Source organism: Corticium candelabrum, chromosome 2, assembly GCF_963422355.1.
Source record: "Corticium candelabrum chromosome 2, ooCorCand1.1, whole genome shotgun sequence".
Lineage (NCBI taxonomy): Eukaryota > Metazoa > Porifera > Homoscleromorpha > Homosclerophorida > Plakinidae > Corticium > Corticium candelabrum.
Genome location: NC_085086.1, coordinates 7401738 through 7421402, shown reverse-complemented (window position 1 = coordinate 7421402; position 19665 = coordinate 7401738). Strand labels below are relative to the sequence as shown.

The 19665-nt window shown below is 39.1% G+C and overlaps 2 protein-coding genes across 2 annotated transcripts; both read right to left on the bottom strand.

Moving 5' to 3' along the window:
• Positions 1–1039: 1039 nt before the first annotated feature.
• Positions 1040–1920, bottom strand: LOC134198523 (lysozyme g-like). The gene is made up of 2 exons (XM_062667936.1): positions 1772–1920; positions 1040–1701 (listed from the first exon to the last, which is right to left on the bottom strand). The coding sequence occupies exons 1-2, from the start codon at positions 1908–1910 to the stop codon at positions 1154–1156; spliced, it is 687 nt and encodes a 228-aa protein (XP_062523920.1). The 5' UTR covers positions 1911–1920; the 3' UTR covers positions 1040–1153.
• Positions 1921–7684: 5764 nt separating this feature from the next.
• On the bottom strand, positions 7685–19665 carry LOC134176426 (thrombospondin-3a-like). Its single transcript, XM_062643097.1, has 25 exons — positions 19612–19665; positions 19086–19148; positions 18958–19020; positions 17541–17603; positions 17413–17475; positions 16581–16643; positions 16456–16518; positions 13451–13699; positions 12387–12509; positions 11469–12323; positions 11304–11411; positions 11124–11198; positions 10910–11055; positions 10713–10835; positions 10528–10630; positions 10270–10455; positions 10076–10201; positions 9715–9839; positions 9291–9504; positions 8976–9203; positions 8826–8914; positions 8686–8759; positions 8128–8396; positions 7981–8072; positions 7685–7891 (listed from the first exon to the last, which is right to left on the bottom strand). Exons 1-25 carry the CDS (start codon positions 19663–19665, stop codon positions 7777–7779), a joined length of 3732 nt encoding a protein of 1243 aa, XP_062499081.1. The 3' UTR covers positions 7685–7776.

The window sequence follows — 19665 nt, the reverse complement described above, 5'->3', positions numbered from 1 at the left end:
AGGACACTGTTGACTCAGCATTATGGTGTAATTTTAAATTCTTGGCTATTTCGTTGGAGATCCTTTCAAAGTTAGTCCTATCTCTTCTAGTGCAGGTGTCCGTCATTGACCATGGTCTACTAACGCGCCAGATCAAATTATGTTTATTTCGGCCCTGCAAAAGTGAGGGTACACTAAATAATAGAAGAAGTATGTGAGATAGAATAGTGAATAAACTGCTACTCTAGTATATCGATAGGTTGCCGCAACTTTGGTTAGCAAAAGACTTCCATACCCATGAATAGATATTTTACTCACAAATTGCAGGAATTAGTGAGCACTGCACTCTGATCACTAGATCATTTATACAATGACGGGAGAATAGACTTGGCAGGTAAAGTTAGCCAAGGGCAAGGCATTAGTTAAAAGACAAACGCAGGATATATCACGTGACCTAGAGTGCAACACACTATTATTTGATTTGCTTACCACACAGTTAAAATTGCATATTCAGTATATCGTTAAACCCTCAAATAAGAATTTCGAAAAGAAGGAACGTCTATCACTAGCGGAGACGTCTGCATTCCGTCATTGGAGAAAGCCATATGTCTATGTTTGAAAATTACTATATTGTTTGACTGCTGTTAACTTACGTATGTATGTCTGTGCACTTGCCTAATACAATTTATTTCTTAAATTTCTTAAGCTTTCTGTTGATGGCAAAATGGCCAAGCCTAGCGATATTCTTTGTCGCTTTAATTGTAACTCCGTTTCTTTCTGCAAGTTGTCTCCAGTAGCTTTCAATTAATGAATTTTTTCTTTCTCCTTATTATGAGCAAGTTTAGCCTCGTCTCCTGACTCTCTCGCGCTAGTCTTGTCCGGTGCCTGTATAACAATTTCAGTTGCAAGAAAGTCTGATATCATCCCGCCTACTTCCTGCCATCTCTCCTTACTAATTGCCATAAGTGTGCCAGTAAGTGTCACCCCTACGTCATCAAGTGTACGGTAACTTCAAAATCAAACTAGAGTTAGAACTAATCCAAACACAATCCAATAAATCCAATAGAGTAAGCAGCTGTTTTCTGTATATTTAAGCAAGAAAGTTGCGCTTGATCGCATTATTTAGCACTCTCTATCTAACACAATCTGTGTCAAGCAATGAAAGTAATTTTAACTAAAAAATTCTTTTTCTTCTGAGGTACTTTGCTCGTGCTAAGACGTCATTAGAGTAGTCTTTGTCAGTGGTCTCCGTGTCAATGGCAATTGTTGAAGGAATGATGTAATTTTGGACGCCGACGTCGTACGCAGCTATTCCTGCCTTGACTTGCATGGCTTTCTGCCAGTATGGGCGGGAGTCTTCGACATACTCTAGAGCAGACTTCAACACTTTTGCAGCTTGATCGAAATGTGCCTGCCCGCTTGGCCCTCCTGACGTATCAACGTAATAACGAGTTGTGGACAACTGCATGTAACCGTACTTTGTTGTCGAATGATAACTGTATCCTCTTGAATTCAGTTGATAACCTGCTGCAGATCCTCGACTGGCAATGGCAGCAAGTATAGCTGGGTCGATTCCCGTCAACCTGCCGGCTGCTACGATCTTAGATTTTACTTTCTCAAGCCGCCAAACGTCCGATGACACTCTGTATTCAGATTTCGAAACTCCTCCATATCTCGCTCCCGTTGCTGTAGCTTGCTCCCATCCAGCCGTGAGAGGATAGACTATATACATGCAAAATGCAGCCATACTTAGTACTCATGTACACCGAAGCTATCTAAAGAGCTGGCCTACTAGTATCTGCATACGGGTGCCTTGACGGCTGCCATGACGGCGACAAGGACGGCGGCTGTGAGTTCTCTACCATTACATAGCCATTGCTGGCGTAAACAAAGAGAAAGAGATTGATCAGGACAACGGAGCTTGGAACCATGATGATGAGTATCGGTATACAGTGCTTACTATGAGTTGATTTTATACATGCGCTTGGGCCATCCCATGCATTCACTTTCTAAATCAGCTAATGCCGTAATCATTTGTGAGCGTGAGAATGTTGAGCAATACTGGATAAATCAAATGATCTGGATGGAAACGTATCTCTAGATTGATGGATTGATGGATTCGTTAACATTCACAAACGCAATCGAGATTCAATGTTGCTCAAAACATTCAAAGTAACATTTACTTAAACATCAAAATTGGACGATTAAAAATTATGCTTAGTTTAATATAAATCGTATCCTAATAAGTTATGGGTCTCTGGTTTGTACACACAATCTTTAGATATCAGAAGTAAGGAAACTTACGCATAATATATATATATATATATATATATATATATATATATATATATATATATATATATATATATATATGTATGTATGTATGTATGTATATATGCATATAAAGGAAACGAATCTTACCCACTTAGCTAATTAGACAACCTATGTTCTTTAAAACGAAAGACGATTAACTCGTGCTAAACTGAAATAACTATTATCGAAAAAGTGTAATGGCAGTAAAAGTAAAATTGTGAAGTTGATCTCATTGAAAATTAGATCATTACGGTTTGCAATTGTCTAATTTCAGTTTTAATTACACTTACATAGAACGTGCTTCATTTCTATTATCTAAAAGTTTGACTAAATTTACTTTCTGTAAATGCTTTTTCTTATATAAACATCTTTACTGATTTGGTCGTACAAATTCCATCGCTCAACAAACCGACAAAGAAAGTGCAAAATCTAGTGTGCATTCATTTACTTTCACTAGGTCAAACTGTTGAGGCAGAGTCATGATCGGATGTAACAAAGTAGAATAGATAAAAAATATCTAATGCTTGAAGTGAGAATAAGCAATCCTCCAACTCTATTCTTGCAACCAGTTGTCGTTCCTGATAAGTTTTAAAGGCGTTTCTTTCGATAAGGATACGATTTTATATTGTCAATTCTTTTTACGTAGTTTTGATTTTGCCAGCACATTTTCACCCACCCTCATCCACCAGCTGAACCGGCGAGATTTTGATCGAGCTTTTTAGAGCTGGTGGACCTCAACCAACTCTAACTACTTATCATGTTGAGCTGCATTATGCACGGTGGTCTACAACATGCGACATACAACTTTGAGCATTTTCGTAGGCGAAAACACTTCAACGGTTCGATTTTAATATGTGACAATGACAACAGCATTTTCTGTTCATTCAAGTCCCTAGTGAAAGTCTACTTTTGGCCACCCTGGATAGATTATTGACGTACAATGCATGCTATGACAACTGCCTGCGTGGGCATACTAACAGTAATAATTTTCAAAATTTTCTAATCTGCAGCTGCCGTGATATGCATTGCCTAACTTTCTACTTTGTTGCACTTTTGTATTTTGAAAAATATTTAACGAATAATTATAAACACACGCTCGTGCGAGCGCGCGCGCACACACACACACACACACACACACACACACACACACACACACACACACACACGCAAACACAAACGGGCGAGCTCACACACACCTGTTTTGTCCTGTTCAAAAGCTACCGCAAAACGGTCACGCATGTCTCCAAGAGGAAACAAGCTGATGAATGAATTTTGTGCTTGCTAGAATTCTACACATCTGTGAACTGTCAATCCTCCTTTACTTCTGAACCATTTGAAACAATTTTAACATTGGATTGTACTCTATTGTTCTCTTATAGGTTTACTTCTTTCATCCGTACACTTGTGTCTCGCCTTATCACTCTGACTTCTGAAGATCCTGCGGCACGCCTCACACATCATATCCTTACTACACACACAGACACACACATACACACACACACACACACACACACACACACACACACACACACACACACACACACACACACACACACACACACACACACACTTACAATTACAGTACCACATTGCTGTAAAGCAATATACTGCTTTTTATAGTTGAAATTTAAGTGATTGAATACTAGAAACGAGCAAGCTCATAAGTACAGACGTATAAATTAACGAAATAGTGATTTTTAGTGTGTTGTATTTTAATTTTTTTCTACTGTAGATGTATAATCTAACTTCAAGAAACCTGCAATCATAAATGACTAATGAGGACCACAATCCAACAAAATCTGCACCTAAAACAGACACAACACCGAAGAATCAAAATGTTTAACACATACTAAGAATGCCACGCACACTCCAGCTGCCGACAGTCACATACCATCTACATTTTTAGTGACGTAAATAATGCTTCGACTTCTCCAGCGATATTAAACCAATATTCAAAAAAGTCCTCTTTTTCCAGAAACTCAATGGCATAAACTTGAGTTCCTGTTATCTATAAATTATAGGGTATACCAGATTAAATTTTAATACAGTCAGACATCGTTGTTCAGACTACGTTGGTCTGGCTGCTTTGTCAGATTAGCAAGGATGTCAGATTATCTGATAATCCGACATCAAACCTCATTATCTAAGTTGTTGGACTAATAGGGGAAAGGTAAGAATAAAGCTCTTAATCATAATGAATAAAACTCATAATATCATGTGGTTAATTAAAATACAAATCAATTCTACGTTGGCATGCTGTGCGCGTACAACCCTAATATGTTGCAGTTCACTATGCAAAGACCAGAAGGCACGAGTCTCATGCCTTGCATGTGCCGTCTCATATAACTAATCTCCTATGATATTGTCAACCATTTCTTCATTGATTTCAAAAATTCGATGGTGGTTTACCTCCCAAGGGACACGTCCCACTTTGATTTGAAATGGTTGACAATAATTTCTTGGGTAGACTACGGATTTTCTTGCTTGTGAATACAGATTTGGCGCTACTGCTCTCCAGAGAGATCCACTTGGCAGCCATGCGGGCAACACATGCAAAGCAAATATAACATTGCGCATGCGTATGTTGGATTAGCTAGCGATATTTTTGTGTCGAGGTCGGAATCCAAGTTTGGGATAAAATGAGACTAAATCCAATACAAAGTGATCGATGTAAATTGGTTTCAAAGAAAAAATGTGTGTCAAAAAGTGAGGATGTCGGATTGTTGAATGTCAGAATAACGAGGTCTGACTGTAGTACTTACTTTATAGTCAAAGTGTAACAATAAAGGTACACTCGGTCGTTTAGCGCTACGCCCCGAAAAACTTTAGTACATACTATATACACAATCAAGTTGGAAGGTTGGCTGAACTATAGACAAAGGTAGATATCAGGGAGTAAAAATAGAGAAAAACGTACGGATGCGATTTTGCAATGTAATTGTTGAATCAAAGTTGTTGTTTCTCGCAAACTAACCCCTCATCTTTCCTCAGGTCAAATGCACATAATAGGCTACGTTTTACAGAAAACCAAGTTCTAATTTGCAAACGCTACATATCCGCATAAAACAGATCGAATACGATGATCATATGGTAAGCAATAAGTAGTGCAAGTGATTGGAAGTGCAAACGCACAAATGCAGTGCAACAGCTTCGCAAGCGCCCGTTTCATAACACAGATCACATCTTCTCAACGTCTCGCAACTGTATTCTAGCGTTTTGGTGGTAGCGAGGCTCCTATAGCTTAGCGCGTTGACGGAATGTTTCTCGTGTAACCATCGTATGCGTTCTGTTTTCATGCTATTTGCTGCTAATATCTAGCTCTCTCCTATCCAGCTTTGCCTGTAGTTTAGACCAACCTTCTATCTTGATTGCGTAATTATGCAATCAAGCTTGCGTCGGCGTAGCGATAAAAGCGCCGTGTGTTTCTCTAATTAGGACATATAAATTTCTCTAATTAATTAATTAACCTATTAAACAATTTTTTCTATTATAAGCATTGCAAAAGGTAGAATACACAACATGTGTTTTGCCTCCCTGCATCATTTGTTGGTTTGCTAGCTTTGTAGGTTGTTTGTTTGTGTGCGCTTGACTGCGTCCATCTATCAATGCAAGGGTTTCGACATGTGTCTATATCTTTCAGTCTTTATATCTTTGTGTTCCTCAAAATATTTCAATTTCTTTGTTGATTTTTCTGTTATATAGTTTGTCCTTTTTGCCTATTTTTTGTTTTCAGTGACTGTGTATCGATGCGATATCAAATACCTATATCTATAAAGAAGAGCTGCAGTGTGTATGTGTGTGTGTGTGTGTGTGTGTGTGTGTGTGTGTGTGTGTGTGTGTGTGTGTGTGTGTGTGTGTGTGTGTGTGTGTGTGTGTGTGTGTGTGTGTGTGTGTGTGTGTGTGTGTGTGTGTGTGTGTGTGTGTGTGTGTGTGTGTGTGTGTGTGTGTGTGTGTGTGTGTGTGTGTGTGGTGCGATGGCTTAGTTGGTTAGAGAGTCTTCCATAAGTGTTTACACCCGGGAGCTTGCAGAGTTGCATGTTTAAGTCACAGTGATGGCAAGCTATGGCATAATTTCCTTGGGCAAGAAACTTAAACAAAATTGCCTGTCATGACTTGAAAGTATAAAAGGGTACATGGCCATTGACTGGAATTGAAAAGACCCCGACTGCGACAAAGTCTATCAGCCACTGGAGTCCAGGTGGGACTTCAGGTGCCCACACCATAGTTGGCATCGCAGTTTGTGCTCTGGCGATTACCTGGCCAGGCTCCAAGACCGTCTGGAACTAAACAAGAATGCCTTCGTCTTCCCGTGTGCTGCAAACGTTTGCTCACGCAGGTGGTGTTCTTCTGATTGCTGAGATCACTACAAAACAAACAAACAACCGTGCACTAGATAGAGTAGTAGTGTACCTACGGACGAAAGACACAGCTTTATAGATTCGAGTGAATTTTTACTCGTTGTAGTACCACAATAAAATATAAAAAGCGAAAGCATCTTAAAAAAATCATGATAGTTCAATGAAAAATAGGCATATCCAGATTGCAACGCCACGCTCACAATCATTAACGATTAGACGAACGCAGACATTCTTTGCAATCACGACTTATATTTGCACGACACCTCTGAGCGTGTAGTTTTCCCAAATGTTGACAGTTTGCATGTTGCATACTACAGCCGTCGATTTGCAACGACAGTTAGGAAATTATACTGGGAGCGAGGCAAGAGAAGCCCCATAAGAGACAAGAAAGAGAATGACACAGCCTCTCGTAGTCATTTCCTGTTAGAGGGACATACGGTATGCAACACGGCCCCGTGATTTGCATATCACGTGAATCACGAGAATGACTTCCACACAGTCTTTTCTTCTTCTGTTACTTTTACACAAAAATTATATCTATCGTCTAATACTGGAGGGCAGAACAACGTAGAAGTAGTATAAAGTTTGTATGCATGTCCACCAATGTACACAGTCGTACAGTAATGAGCATAGGTGCACCTCAGTCATGTGTAGGCAGCGTATCGTTGAACGCTTAATAAGATAATAATTAGTTGTGAACTAATGAAGAACAAGAAAACTAAAACAATTCTAAAAGTATTGAAATTTGGTACACTTTACAATGTAACGGAGGCTGTCAGTTGGATTCGGTAACTCAGCTGCTCTGTTTATGTAAGTGTGTGTAAAGTTGTCCATCTCTTTCAGTACTATACCATCAGCTGCAGTTAATAATCTATCCAGTAAATGCCCTCAATCGGCTGCAGTTACAGAGTCGTCGTCTCGTATACATGCGGTACCTATTCAGTCTGCTTGTGCGATCTCATCGGTCATAGTACAATACCTTGGACCGTTAGACCTAAATCTTTCTAAACTAATTGATCTTGTTGAGAATTAAACATAACACAGATGTTGTATATGCTCAGTGCAGTTTCAGCGATAGCTAAGAGATATATAAGCATGCCATGCACTAGATACCGATGACGACTAACTACTCGTCGGTTAGTTCTATTGAAGACGCTATCCACTTCGGTCCGGTCACAGGTACGATGATATCATTCGTGCCAGCTTCATCACGTGACGACACACCAAACCCTTCATCAAACCTGACAACGGCAAACAATTAGTTATATACAAAAATTACTTATATACAATAATTAGTTTATTATGCAAAAATTTAAAGATCACCACTAACTTCCAATATCCGATAAGATTAGCTGTCTGATCTGCCGTCAAATAACGATTGTAAGTCGAAGATACATCAACGGCTGCGTCCCACAGCCGTACCTAAATACAACAAGTTGAAAATACTAACAAATGTGTCGGAACAATCATGCAAAACTTCATCAATCCATGCGCCATCCAGCACCGTCGAGCCATTCTGTCCGATCAGTAGCGACGACTCTTGGTTAAGTGAAACATCAACAAACAGTGTAGGGCTCGTCTGGTTCAACTGACCGTTGATGTAGAGCGACTGCGTTCCGTCTTGGCGGTCATATTGCATAGCAACGTGGGTCCATGTAAGATATGGCACGGCAGCTATACTCGTAACATCTGACGTGCCAGAGAGTCCAACGTGAAGTTTCTCATCTATGATGCCAGTATAGATACCTACAATGAATATTGGGCAATCACGCAATGCTTTACTCACACACACACACACACACACACACACACACACACACACACACACACACACACACACACACACACACACACACACACACACACACGGAATCACACTCACACACACACACACACATACACACACACAACACCACACACACACAAACACACACACGCACACAAACACACACGCACACACACACACACACACACACACACACACACACAGATTATATATGGTCATTACTGTACACACACAAAATGAGTATCTCACCAGTCCCATATGAGGTACCAAATATCGGTTTACTTTCAAGAACGGAACATCGAGACGATAAACCACAACCATCACTGTTATATATACAATTATTTATGAATTAATTGACGTTATAAAATTTGTTTAAATTACGTCTTTACCTAAAGGTGACGTCGTCAATAGCCAAGTCAGATGCGAATTGAGATCCACGAGTTCCCGTAACTCGGACGGTTATGCCACCAGTAAAGTCCTGTGTTGAACACGTCAGACATATTTGCACGTTATATATCAAAAACACTATTAGAACTTACAGAAAGGTCAACAACTGCCTGATGCCACTGATCTTCATGATTTCCTTCCACGTAGAATACAGTTTGCCAGCTCTCGACTCCTTCTTTTACCGCAACGTCAAGTGAACCCATGAATGTGTTGAATTTGTTAATGTATTCGAGCTTTCGTGACTCTAACTCATACAAATGGTACCAAAAGGTCAACGTGCAAGTAGGACTGGATGGAAAACAAGGGGTCTCAAACACAGCCTAAACAACAGACACATTCTATACTAACATGCCAGCACAAACGAATGAATTAATTAAAAACATGGACGCACACAAAAATTAGTGTACCTGATCTCCTGGTACTTGAAATGACCCTTCAATAAATGCGTAGTTTCCACCATTTCCCGTGTGATCTGATGATGGTCCCGTGTTCCTAGAAGGAGTTGATCCGTTTATCAGAGTCCAGTCAAAGTCATCTTTTAAAGATTGAAAAAATGGTCCAAGAGATGGGGTAAACACTGAACCAAAGTCGGTTGTTCTTACAAAGTCGCAAGTTAACTTGCTATCATAGAGACAATGGTACTAAGCAGTGTTTGTTTGTTTGTGTGTGTTTGTGTGTGTGTGTGTGTGTGTGTGTGTGTGTGTGTGTGTGTGTGTGTGTGTGTGTGTGTGAGTGTGTGTGTGTGTGTGTGTGTGTGTGTGTGTGTGTGTGTGTGTGTGTGTGTGTGTGTGCGTGTGTGTGTGTTGATGCCACAAAGTCGAATGCGCTAACTTGCACTGATTGATAAAGATCCAAGCTTCCAAAGTGAATGATCGATCGGCAATGTCTAAATCATCATACGTTCCAGCATTTGCTCCAGATGTCACACCGTTGTAATTTAATCCATAATTTGTGTTCTATCAACATGACCATTAAGCTACCATACAAAATTGAAAACGCCAGTTTGCAATCTTTACACATGAAACAAAGAATTCAGTGTCAATTGCAATTACCAAGTAAGTAACAGAATTAGATTCAATATTCAGTTTTGCATCGCAAGTCATGCTATTAGTCAGCAATCGATTATCACATATGATTGTCAATCATGCATGCCACAACCTGTAGTCCTGTCAAGAATCAAATACAAACTTACTTCTAAGCATCGATAACTGAGTTGAGAGAAAGTAACATTCTCTTGTGAGAACACAAACACACCAAGACGACCACCATAATGCGTTGTATCATACACTGGGCCGCTGTCAGTTATTATAGATGATCCCTGATCACATACACACTCACAAGATTGCGAATTGAAAAAATCTGTAAAATGTGAATGTCTATCCCTACCTGTGTCCATACAATTCGTATGTATCCGTTGTCTGGATTGTGTGTCAGCTTCCAACGATAAGACGTTTCGTATTCCCACCCGAAAGGTTCACTCGTCCAGAGAAGTCTAGACTCGTTTACCACATTTCCCGTATTCCAAGTTCCGTCCCGTAGATCAGGTCCAGGTCCAATGTTAGAGTCAATAACCTCAAATTGAGAAGAAGAATACGCTGAGACATCAATCCCCTACAACAATTGTACGAGAAGCTTATAATATACTTTCAACTGAATGCCAGCACGAGCATTAGCTTGTGGATATGCGAACTGATTGCCAAACGTGAAAGACTGTTGTCCCTTCTTCCAAATGCACACATAAAACTTTCTATTCAGACAAATTGGAACGTATACAAATGGTTGTTGTTAACTAGAACTCGATCAAATAAGTTAAGACAAAAACCACCAACCTGTTACTTTGGTAAGAGAACACGAATCCTGCATAGTCGTCATCAATATTGTTACCAATGAACAACGTCCCACTGTATTCCACGTAATCAAACGATTCACGCCCAATAGCCATGCCAGGATCACTATAAAGCGTTTGAAGCAATTAACTTGCACAATGCAGCTAAAGTTTTACTGAGATTATCTCCTCAACACTCACCTGTTGACTTTCTGCAAAATTTCAGCTCCGTTGTCGTTAATAATCCAAATGGGATCGGACTCTGATAATTCAATGGGATCAAGAGCGATTTGAGTAAAACTGCTGAAATCTGTTGTGGTTATCAGAGCGTTCAAGGGACAAACATCCTACAGTAACAAATAATTAAATTAATTAAGTTCAAATATTGCATTCTGTCATGCAATTTAAATCTCACATCAACGTCCGAAATGCCGTCTCCGTCCAGATCACCTTCACATGCATCTCCGATTCCATTTCCGTTAGCGTCCTCCTATAAAGACGTACCATGAAAGAGTCAAAACACGCACGCGCGCGCACACACACACACACACACACACACACACACACACACACACACACACACACGCACACACACCTGTCCAGGTGTGTGCACCAACTGGCAGTTATCATCCTCATCTGCCACACCGTCGTTGTCATCATCATTATCACAAGCATCACCCGTTCCGTCTCCATCTGTATCAATCTACCACATCTCTAATTAAGATTATTCAGGAAACATTCGCACATTAGCCAAGTCTACCTGGCTGGGATTGGGGATTGTAGGGCAGTTGTCAATCGAATCAATAATACCATCATTGTCTTGATCTATTCCATCATCACACGCATCCCCCAGTCCATTCTCATCTGAATCTGTTTGATTCATGTTGCGTACTGATAGACAATTGTCACATATGTCGCCTACACCATCACCGTCTCCATCCAACTGTGCAGGATTGAAGTGGAACGGACAGTTGTCCAAGGCACCAGCCAACGTATCATTGTCTGCATCATCATCACACGCATCTCCTACGCCATCACCATCTGTGTCTGTCTGATCTATGTTTTCTTTGTTTACACAATTATCACATGCATCTCCAAACCCGTCACCATCCGTGTCATTCTGATTAGGATTCACCACTGTATCACAGTTGTCGTCGATGTCCATAAACCCATCATTGTCATCATCCACATCACAAGTGTTACCAATACCGTCTCCGTCCGAGTCCTCCTGTCCACTGTTGGGCTCAAACGGACAGTTATCAGCCACACAAAGTAAACTAAAGTTAGCACACGGGAGAGACACATCAGGCCTTCCATCGGCATCCGTGTCTTTCCCACAGTAAGCGCTATTGCCTGCAAACCCAGCATTACACGTACACGTGAACTGACGTCGACCTGTTGATTTGCACGTTGCTGTAGTTTCATTACAATTGTGTTTGCCCAAAACACAATAATCATATTCCTCACACACGGTTGAGTTACTCGACCACGACTCGTCTGCCAAGCAAAAGCGACGTCCCGATACCACCAGTCGATAACCGGGATCACACATTACAGTGCAACTGTCACCATATTTTGTGCCTGTGCAAGCAATGCTACCAAACGTTGCTGGTGGCTGCAGCAACAAATCAGTATTGTCAACTAATTTATAGACACCATGCTAGTTTTGATATCTTACCAAATCGTCACATTCTCGAGATGAACATTGTGGCTCATCACCTGAATACATTGCTACTTCGTTGCAAGTACGTTTAGATGGCCCGTCCAGAAAAAATCCATCGAAGCATTCATATTCGCAAGTCTAACAGAGCAAACTGCATTAGACAACATAGCGAATACAATACTTATGTTACAATTTTCTTCCACAAGAATTTGAGAATGGAGTCCTTACTTCTGTATGAATAAATATTTCTTGTCTATCTACCATGTGGCTATAATGTTGAATGCCTAGCTACTTGTCTCACCCAAATAATTGTATTGTGTGTGTGTGTGTGCGTGTGTGTGTGTGTGTGTGTGTGTGTGTGTGTGTGTGTGTGTGTGTGTGTGTGTGTGTGTGTGTGTGTGTGTGTGTGTGTGTTGTGCATGGGTCAAAGCACACAGTTGGGGTGTGTGGTTTGATGGCTCAGTTGGTTAGAGAGTCTTCTATGAAGTGTTTATATCCGGAAACATGCAGGGTTGTAATTTCAAGTCACAGTAATTTGAGCTATAACACAATTTCCTCACAGACAATTGCCTCTCTCAACTCAGGAGTGTAACTGAGTCATTGACTTGGGTGGCAGAAGGCCCTGACTGCAAAAAAGTTTATCAGCAAGTGGAACTTCGGCAGCAAACACCACAGTTGGCGTCGCAGTTATTAATCCTGCGAGTACCTGGCCATGCTCCAGGAAACTGCTCAGCTAAGCCCTTAGCTCCTGTGCAGTGCACAAGAATCTTGCCACCTTGATAAAGGAGTAACATTAACAAACGGCAGCTCGTTATCTATTTGCCATTTGAATGTGTGTGTGTGTGTGTGTGTGTGTGTGTGTGTGTGTGTGTGTGTGTGTGTGTGTGTGTGTGTGTGTGTGTGTCTGTGTGTCTGTGTCTGTGTGTCTGTGTGTCTGTGTGTGTCTGTGTGTGCTTGTGTCTGTGTGTGTGTGTGTGTGTGTGTGTGTGTGTGTGTGCGTGTGTGTGTGTGCATGTCATTAAGGCTAAACAATCATACAAATCACAATCACAATAACCCCGTGCCACTTCCCAACTTACATCCAAGTAGGCTCTTCCTGTGCAGACGACTGTACCATTCAAAAGCTGCTGTGGTTGAACACACCATACAAGTCTGTTGCAAGCATAAAACATACCGCTCCATTCCCCAGACGCATTGTACATCACACTGTAGCTGTTGGGTGGATACTCGACATTATCAACGTCCAGTAGAAGACCCGGTAAGCAAGTAATATTACACGTCCCATAAAACTGATTCGAGTTGCACATGCTCGTACTTTTGGTCACGTTCTACAAGGACACAGATATATGTCAATGTTACTTCCTTGACAATACAATACAAAGACTTTGAGCATAGAATAGGTAATGCAAACAACATGAACATAACATCTTGACCAACACACATAGACAGATGCATACATACATAGTTAGACAATGTGTTCGTTGTGCAAGTTATGCAAACTGTTTGACCAAGCCATAAATTTGTTGTTTGAAACGTCGTCACATTTATGGTACGATCATGTTTTTGCTGTTGGATCTATAAATGCTTTGATGTTGTAAAAACCCATGCACTGTGGGTGTAACTTTTCATATGTTAGTTTATGTTGTAAGAGTCATTGATTGGATTATAGGTTTTACAGAAGATTTCTAATTCTGAAAAGCACTTCACGTTGTTATTAAAACGTATTGTTGCATTTTTATAGATATACGTGCTATAAAATTCATGATATATAACAATATATGAATTGCCATACTTGAAAGCTACGGGACGACAGCAATAAGGTGTCCTATTTTATACAAAAGATATCCTATCAGCCAAGTATAAGTACGGAAGCAGACAAAGACAGACGCAAAGACGCACATAAACAGTCGTTGACTAAAGCAGAAATAAATGCTGAAGAATCGTGAGTAACCGACTGACGAACAGATAGAACAACAAACTGACAAAACCATAAACAGACAGAACACAATCAAGAACAACAAACAGAGAAAACAATAAACAGACAGAACCGCAATCAGAGTAAAGAATAAACAAAAAAAACAGCAAACATACATACATAAACCTAAAGAACAATAAACCTACACAACAACAAACATGCAGAGCAATAAACTTACAGAGCAATTAGCATACAGAACAATGAACATAAAGAAAAAAAGACAGAACAACAAACAGACAGAAATACGTACTAAATTGCTGCTCTTGGCTGCTCTTCATTGTGCTTCATCCGCCCGCCCGCCCGCCCGCCCGCCCGCCCGCCCGCCTGCCCGCCCGCCCTTGGCATTGTGTAAACAATATAGTTGGCGAGATAGGCTCAAGCGACACTGCGCCAGAAGACCAGTCACGATTTTAGGCAGAGCTGCTGCTGCCCGGACTGACGTGAATAACTCCAACCAATACGCCAAGTCTACCCGTCCCAAGTTCCTACTTACATGGAGCCTCATACATTGTTATGTATTCATGTGCATGCGGACTAAAGTTATGACTAGAGATGGCCAACATTTGCTTAAAGCTGTATCATAATATATGCAGTCCAGCAGCAAGAGAGAATATAGTGGTTCAAGAAAACGGCATACACGACTGCCATCTGACTGTGCATTTCATGTGCGACACTGCAAGCAGACCGTCCAGAAGATATTGCAAAACAAACAGAGTAAATGAAAGGCGAGTAGATAGCTGTATGCTATCCAGCAAGTGCAGATTATCAGGCACAATTACTTAGTAACTGTGGGCACTCAACTGGGGTACATAGTGCAAGCTCTCCGTTCCATAATCTACTTGCAAGACAACCACTTGAGACTCAACCGTTCAGTGATGCAACCCATCAGAAGCAAAAACAGTAAAAACATAACTTTTGACAACAGGATCCAGTAAATGTGCCAGATACGCGGCTACTGTTATTTCATGAATATGAAACGTGTAAACTGTTGACAAAAGAGCAAAGGTGATATTTCGATAGGCAAACAACACATCACCAACAACAATGGTCGGTCTCAACACAACCTCCCCATTATCGCATCCTCAAGCCAACTCGATTAGTCAACAATGTAAAGCTCGTCGACAAAGTTTGGAAGGAGTTGCTTAGGATCGACGTTGCATAGATGTGTGTAGGGGTTAGGTGTGCCTCCAATGGAGACCGAGATGGGTGTGGTCTTTCTTGAAGGTGAGGTAAGTTGTGGGAGAGCGAGCCCTTCTCTTGTCGAGATATGCATCGAAAATTCGTACACAATGGTGTGTGCATAGGCTTCGTTTTGGGGTTCTGGGGCACGGCTTGCCTATGATTTACACTCCTACATGACCATGAGATCGAATCCGAGGTCTCGCATAGCTTGAACTTGCTCGAGGCTTTCGTCGTATAGACAATGTGCGTTGGCTTCGTACTTTGGACCAGGCAGCGATTGTAGCGTTGGCGGCGCGATTAGTCTATGAATAAGTCCATGATACCGATAGCAACGCGAAGACAGTACATACTTGCGTTGCGGGAATAGTTAGTAGCAAACAGAGCACACTTCCTTGGTTTGCAAGTGTCGAGGCTAGTCTGTATGCGTTGCAAGAGGCGACAGCCATAGACAACGTGCAACTGTTCACGGACGAGGTCGTGGAGCAGCCAGGTCAAGTATTTGGAGACAGTAGTGGGCATCTCACCGACTTACGCCGTTCTTTCTAAGCGAGTTTTTTCTCCTCATATCACTGAAATTGTTGATGCAAAACTAAACGGGAGTATATGTAGAGAAGGCGGATCTGCTGCAACACAAACTCGAGGATGGCTCTCCGCTGGATTGGCAGGAATGGCCGCAGGTAGATTTGCACGTCCAGTGACGCTGCAACTCACCTGAGTTAAATACTTCGCTACATACACTGTCCTACAGTTGTTGAAAGGCATCGCAACGTGTGTGCATTAACATTTTACTTGCTGAAATTTGTGTTATTGTCGCTAGATCTAATTGCAAGACCTAGAAGCATGGTGGACGGTAAAAGCATGCAGTAACACGACACTGCAATTAGCCATCTATGTATTTACTAAATTTTGGTTAATTCTTTTTACTACCTGCTGAAGTCGTGCTTGTAGCTGTACTGTAACATTAACATTTTTGATAGCTGATGTCAACTCCTGAGAGGAGATAACAAATTAGTGTCTTTAAGTTTATTGTATTACTACTACTGAACAATAACCTGTATGTTGACATCTTGAATGGTGACATTGTGTTGTACTGTCATTACTTTTGACTCCAAGCTCTAAAAACAAGAACATCCTTGATTACAAGTATTTTTTAAATTGAAGGTCCTCTTGCATGGACCGAGCGTGCTCAACGCTCAACTTCGAAAATAAAATAATAAATAACGTTAATTAATATACTTAAATAATTAAGTTGGCACTAATCTATAAATGAATTTTAATTAAAAAATATTATTATAACAGAAAATGTAGAATTTTAAAACTTTACAAACGACAAGTGTTAAAACATATAAAACAAGAGAGCAGATATATACTAGTATTATATATTGTTATTAGCATTTCTAATTTTTATATCTAACACATCTGGAGAGACTTACGTTTCCTTTTGGATTTCTTCATTTGTCTTTTCATAAAAATTTAAATTTAAAATAATTAAATTTAATAAAAATTTTAATTTAAAGATGCACCTTCTAATGCAATTGTCATTTCTTCCAAAGGCAATCTTGTCTTATGGACTAAACCTACATGTGGCAACTGTTTCTTACTATATTTAAAAACTTAATTATCATACTTTTAAATAGTTTATGATCTTAAAATACTGTAAAATTTATTAATATATAATTAAAACAATTTTGTATTTCATACTTTTTACGCTTATCAAAGTACAAAAATTTCAATTTGTTATAAAGTAATTCGTTGAAACACTAACTGATACTTTGAAATATTTTTAATGTAACAGGTAGTTTGTAAAATATGTGTTATTTTATAGCAATCAAAGTAATATAAACAGTACCAATTTTGTGAAGTAGTATTTAAATATACTTTTACCTCTAGTTCTGCCGTTTGTCCCTGGACAGTCGAATTTAGTTTATCAACAGTCGTTGTCAAATGCTAAAGAAACAATTGTAAGAATTTGAATAAATTAATTTACTGATTAAAAAATATGTTTTACTAACATGTAAATCAGTGTCTTGTCGAGTTTCACTACTCTGTAAATCGATCACGTCGGATTGTAAGTTCTACAGATGATCATAATCACATATCATTGTTGCACTAGTTGATTTAATAATAAAATTTTTATAGCTAGTTATGACGAATAGCTCTCCAAAGATGAATTGTGTTGCCTAGAGAATGTCTGCAATGCCCGTTGTAATATTATTAGTACGTTTTTACTTAAAATATTTTGAATAATATTTGAAACCTTTATCCTGTATAATAGAATTAATATTTTAATCTGTCTGTAGCATACTACTTAAACAAAACATAAGATTGATCTAAGGAAGAATGTCGACAGCTACATGCAGTACTAAGAATCAAGCAATAAGGTTTCGCACTATACAATACAACGCTCACAAATATTTACTGCCAAATACTTATTATGGTACTGATTATTACCAGCAAAATTATCGATACCTGTATATCTGTTTCTTGTTTAAGTGTTGTAGCATTCAACTTCTATGTGATAAAAATGAAAGATATTCTTACACAATGATATAAATTACCTATGTCTATTTCCTAACTTGTAAATCTGAAATTTGTTGATCCATATCATTCTTTAGTGTTGTTGCGTCTGACTGTAGCCCCTACAGATGACAATTGTAACAGACATTCTTTGCACTAGTGCTAATTGATTGTGTTTAGAATAAAATTATTGCAAATGTTCAACGAGTCAGTATTGTCCAGAAACCATCTTCAATGCTCGTTGTATTGACACACAATTTTACTATAGACAATAACTTTTATAAATAGTTTAATCAACAGTATTTACAAACTCTTTGTTGTACAATGAAGCAGAAACGTTTATAAGTCGATCGTTATTCTATTAATCAAAGTATGCAATTTAACGTAGCGTTACAATATTAATGGTTTTTATAAAATAATTTTTACAGTTAATTTACTGTATTACACCTTCTTGAAAAATGTATCAGAAAATGAGCATCGCTGCTATGCAATACTTAAATTTTATTAAAGTCTGTCCTCGCTGTCTTCTCCCTAAGTAAATCCTCAATAACTTTGACAGCAAGATCCTAGAGACACGCTAAACACTTCTTTGTTTTTTGGCTGTGCAATGCAGATGAGCATTATCAATCTTGTTATGCAAATAATTTACGCAGCTATTCTAAACAGTCTTCTATTAAAACTCAAACCGACTCCTTATGGTAATAATCTAATTGCTCATGAGATAAACACTAGAAACATCTGCCCACGCAGAACCACACAAAATTCCGGGGAAAAAGTCCAGAGTGCACAGACTTTAGTGTGCTTTAGAATGACATGCTGTTTCTAAGAATTATTAAATAATTTATCTCTAATGTTGTTGTAGTAGACTGTACATCGCGTACCTGATCTTTTTTTTATCAAGATAATTAATACCTCTATATCTGTTTGTTGCTCATGTGTCGTAGCATTGACGTTATTAATAGAAACTGTCAACTCCTGTGTCAGAAAGGAAATGTAACATTTAATAATATGCATACCTAATTTGTGTTTTATTTACTAACTTGTAAATCTGACTTTTCCTGATACACGTTGTGCCTTAAAGTCGTCACGTTTGATTGTATCCCCTATTAACAGAAGGAAGAATATATCTCTGGACTAGTTGATTTAGATAACGTAATGTATATTTATTTGTATTTTGATGAATGTTATTCAAAGTATAATTTTGTTGTCCAGAAATTGCTTGCAGTGCCTGTTAAAAATATTACGTAATACAAAAGGCAAAAACATTATAATAATATAAAATGAAAAATTTATTTAACAAATCAATAATATGCAAAAAATATTTAAATTTAATTATTTATTTATTTGCATATCAAAAAGACATTATTATTGTTTTATTAAGAAAATAATAATAATAATAACCATGATCAACACCTCTCGTACAAACAAGTGTCGTCGATCTGTAAACTACTTCAATTTTCATTAGTTAATTTACATGCATTATAAGCACAAGGTCTAGAGTGCCCAAAACTACTATTGCGAATAAACCTAGAGTTGCCTAACGAATATTACAAATGTATTACGCACCACTCCTCCACTCACAAATTTGGTATAATATTTACTCATGTGTTGTCCCGGCAT

Excerpts from the sequence above, each read along its gene's own strand:
- LOC134198523 (XM_062667936.1), bottom strand. The coding sequence starts at position 1,910 with ATGGTTCCAAGCTCCGTTGTCCTGATCAATCTCTTTCTCTTTGTTTAC. Across the intron at positions 1,702-1,771 it reads GCACCCGTATGCAGATACTA|TCTATCCTCTCACGGCTGGA; the intron begins GTAGGCCAGCTC and ends GCATGTATATAG.
- LOC134176426 (XM_062643097.1), bottom strand. The coding sequence starts at position 19,665 with ATGCCGGGACAACACATGAGTAAATATTATACCAAATTTGTGAGTGGA. Across the intron at positions 19,149-19,611 it reads AATTTGTGAGTGGAGGAGTG|GGGATACAATCAAACGTGAC; the intron begins GTGCGTAATACA and ends TTCTGTTAATAG. Across the intron at positions 16,644-17,412 it reads GACAAACGGCAGAACTAGAG|AGCTTGGAGTCAAAAGTAAT; the intron begins GTAAAAGTATAT and ends TCTTGTTTTTAG.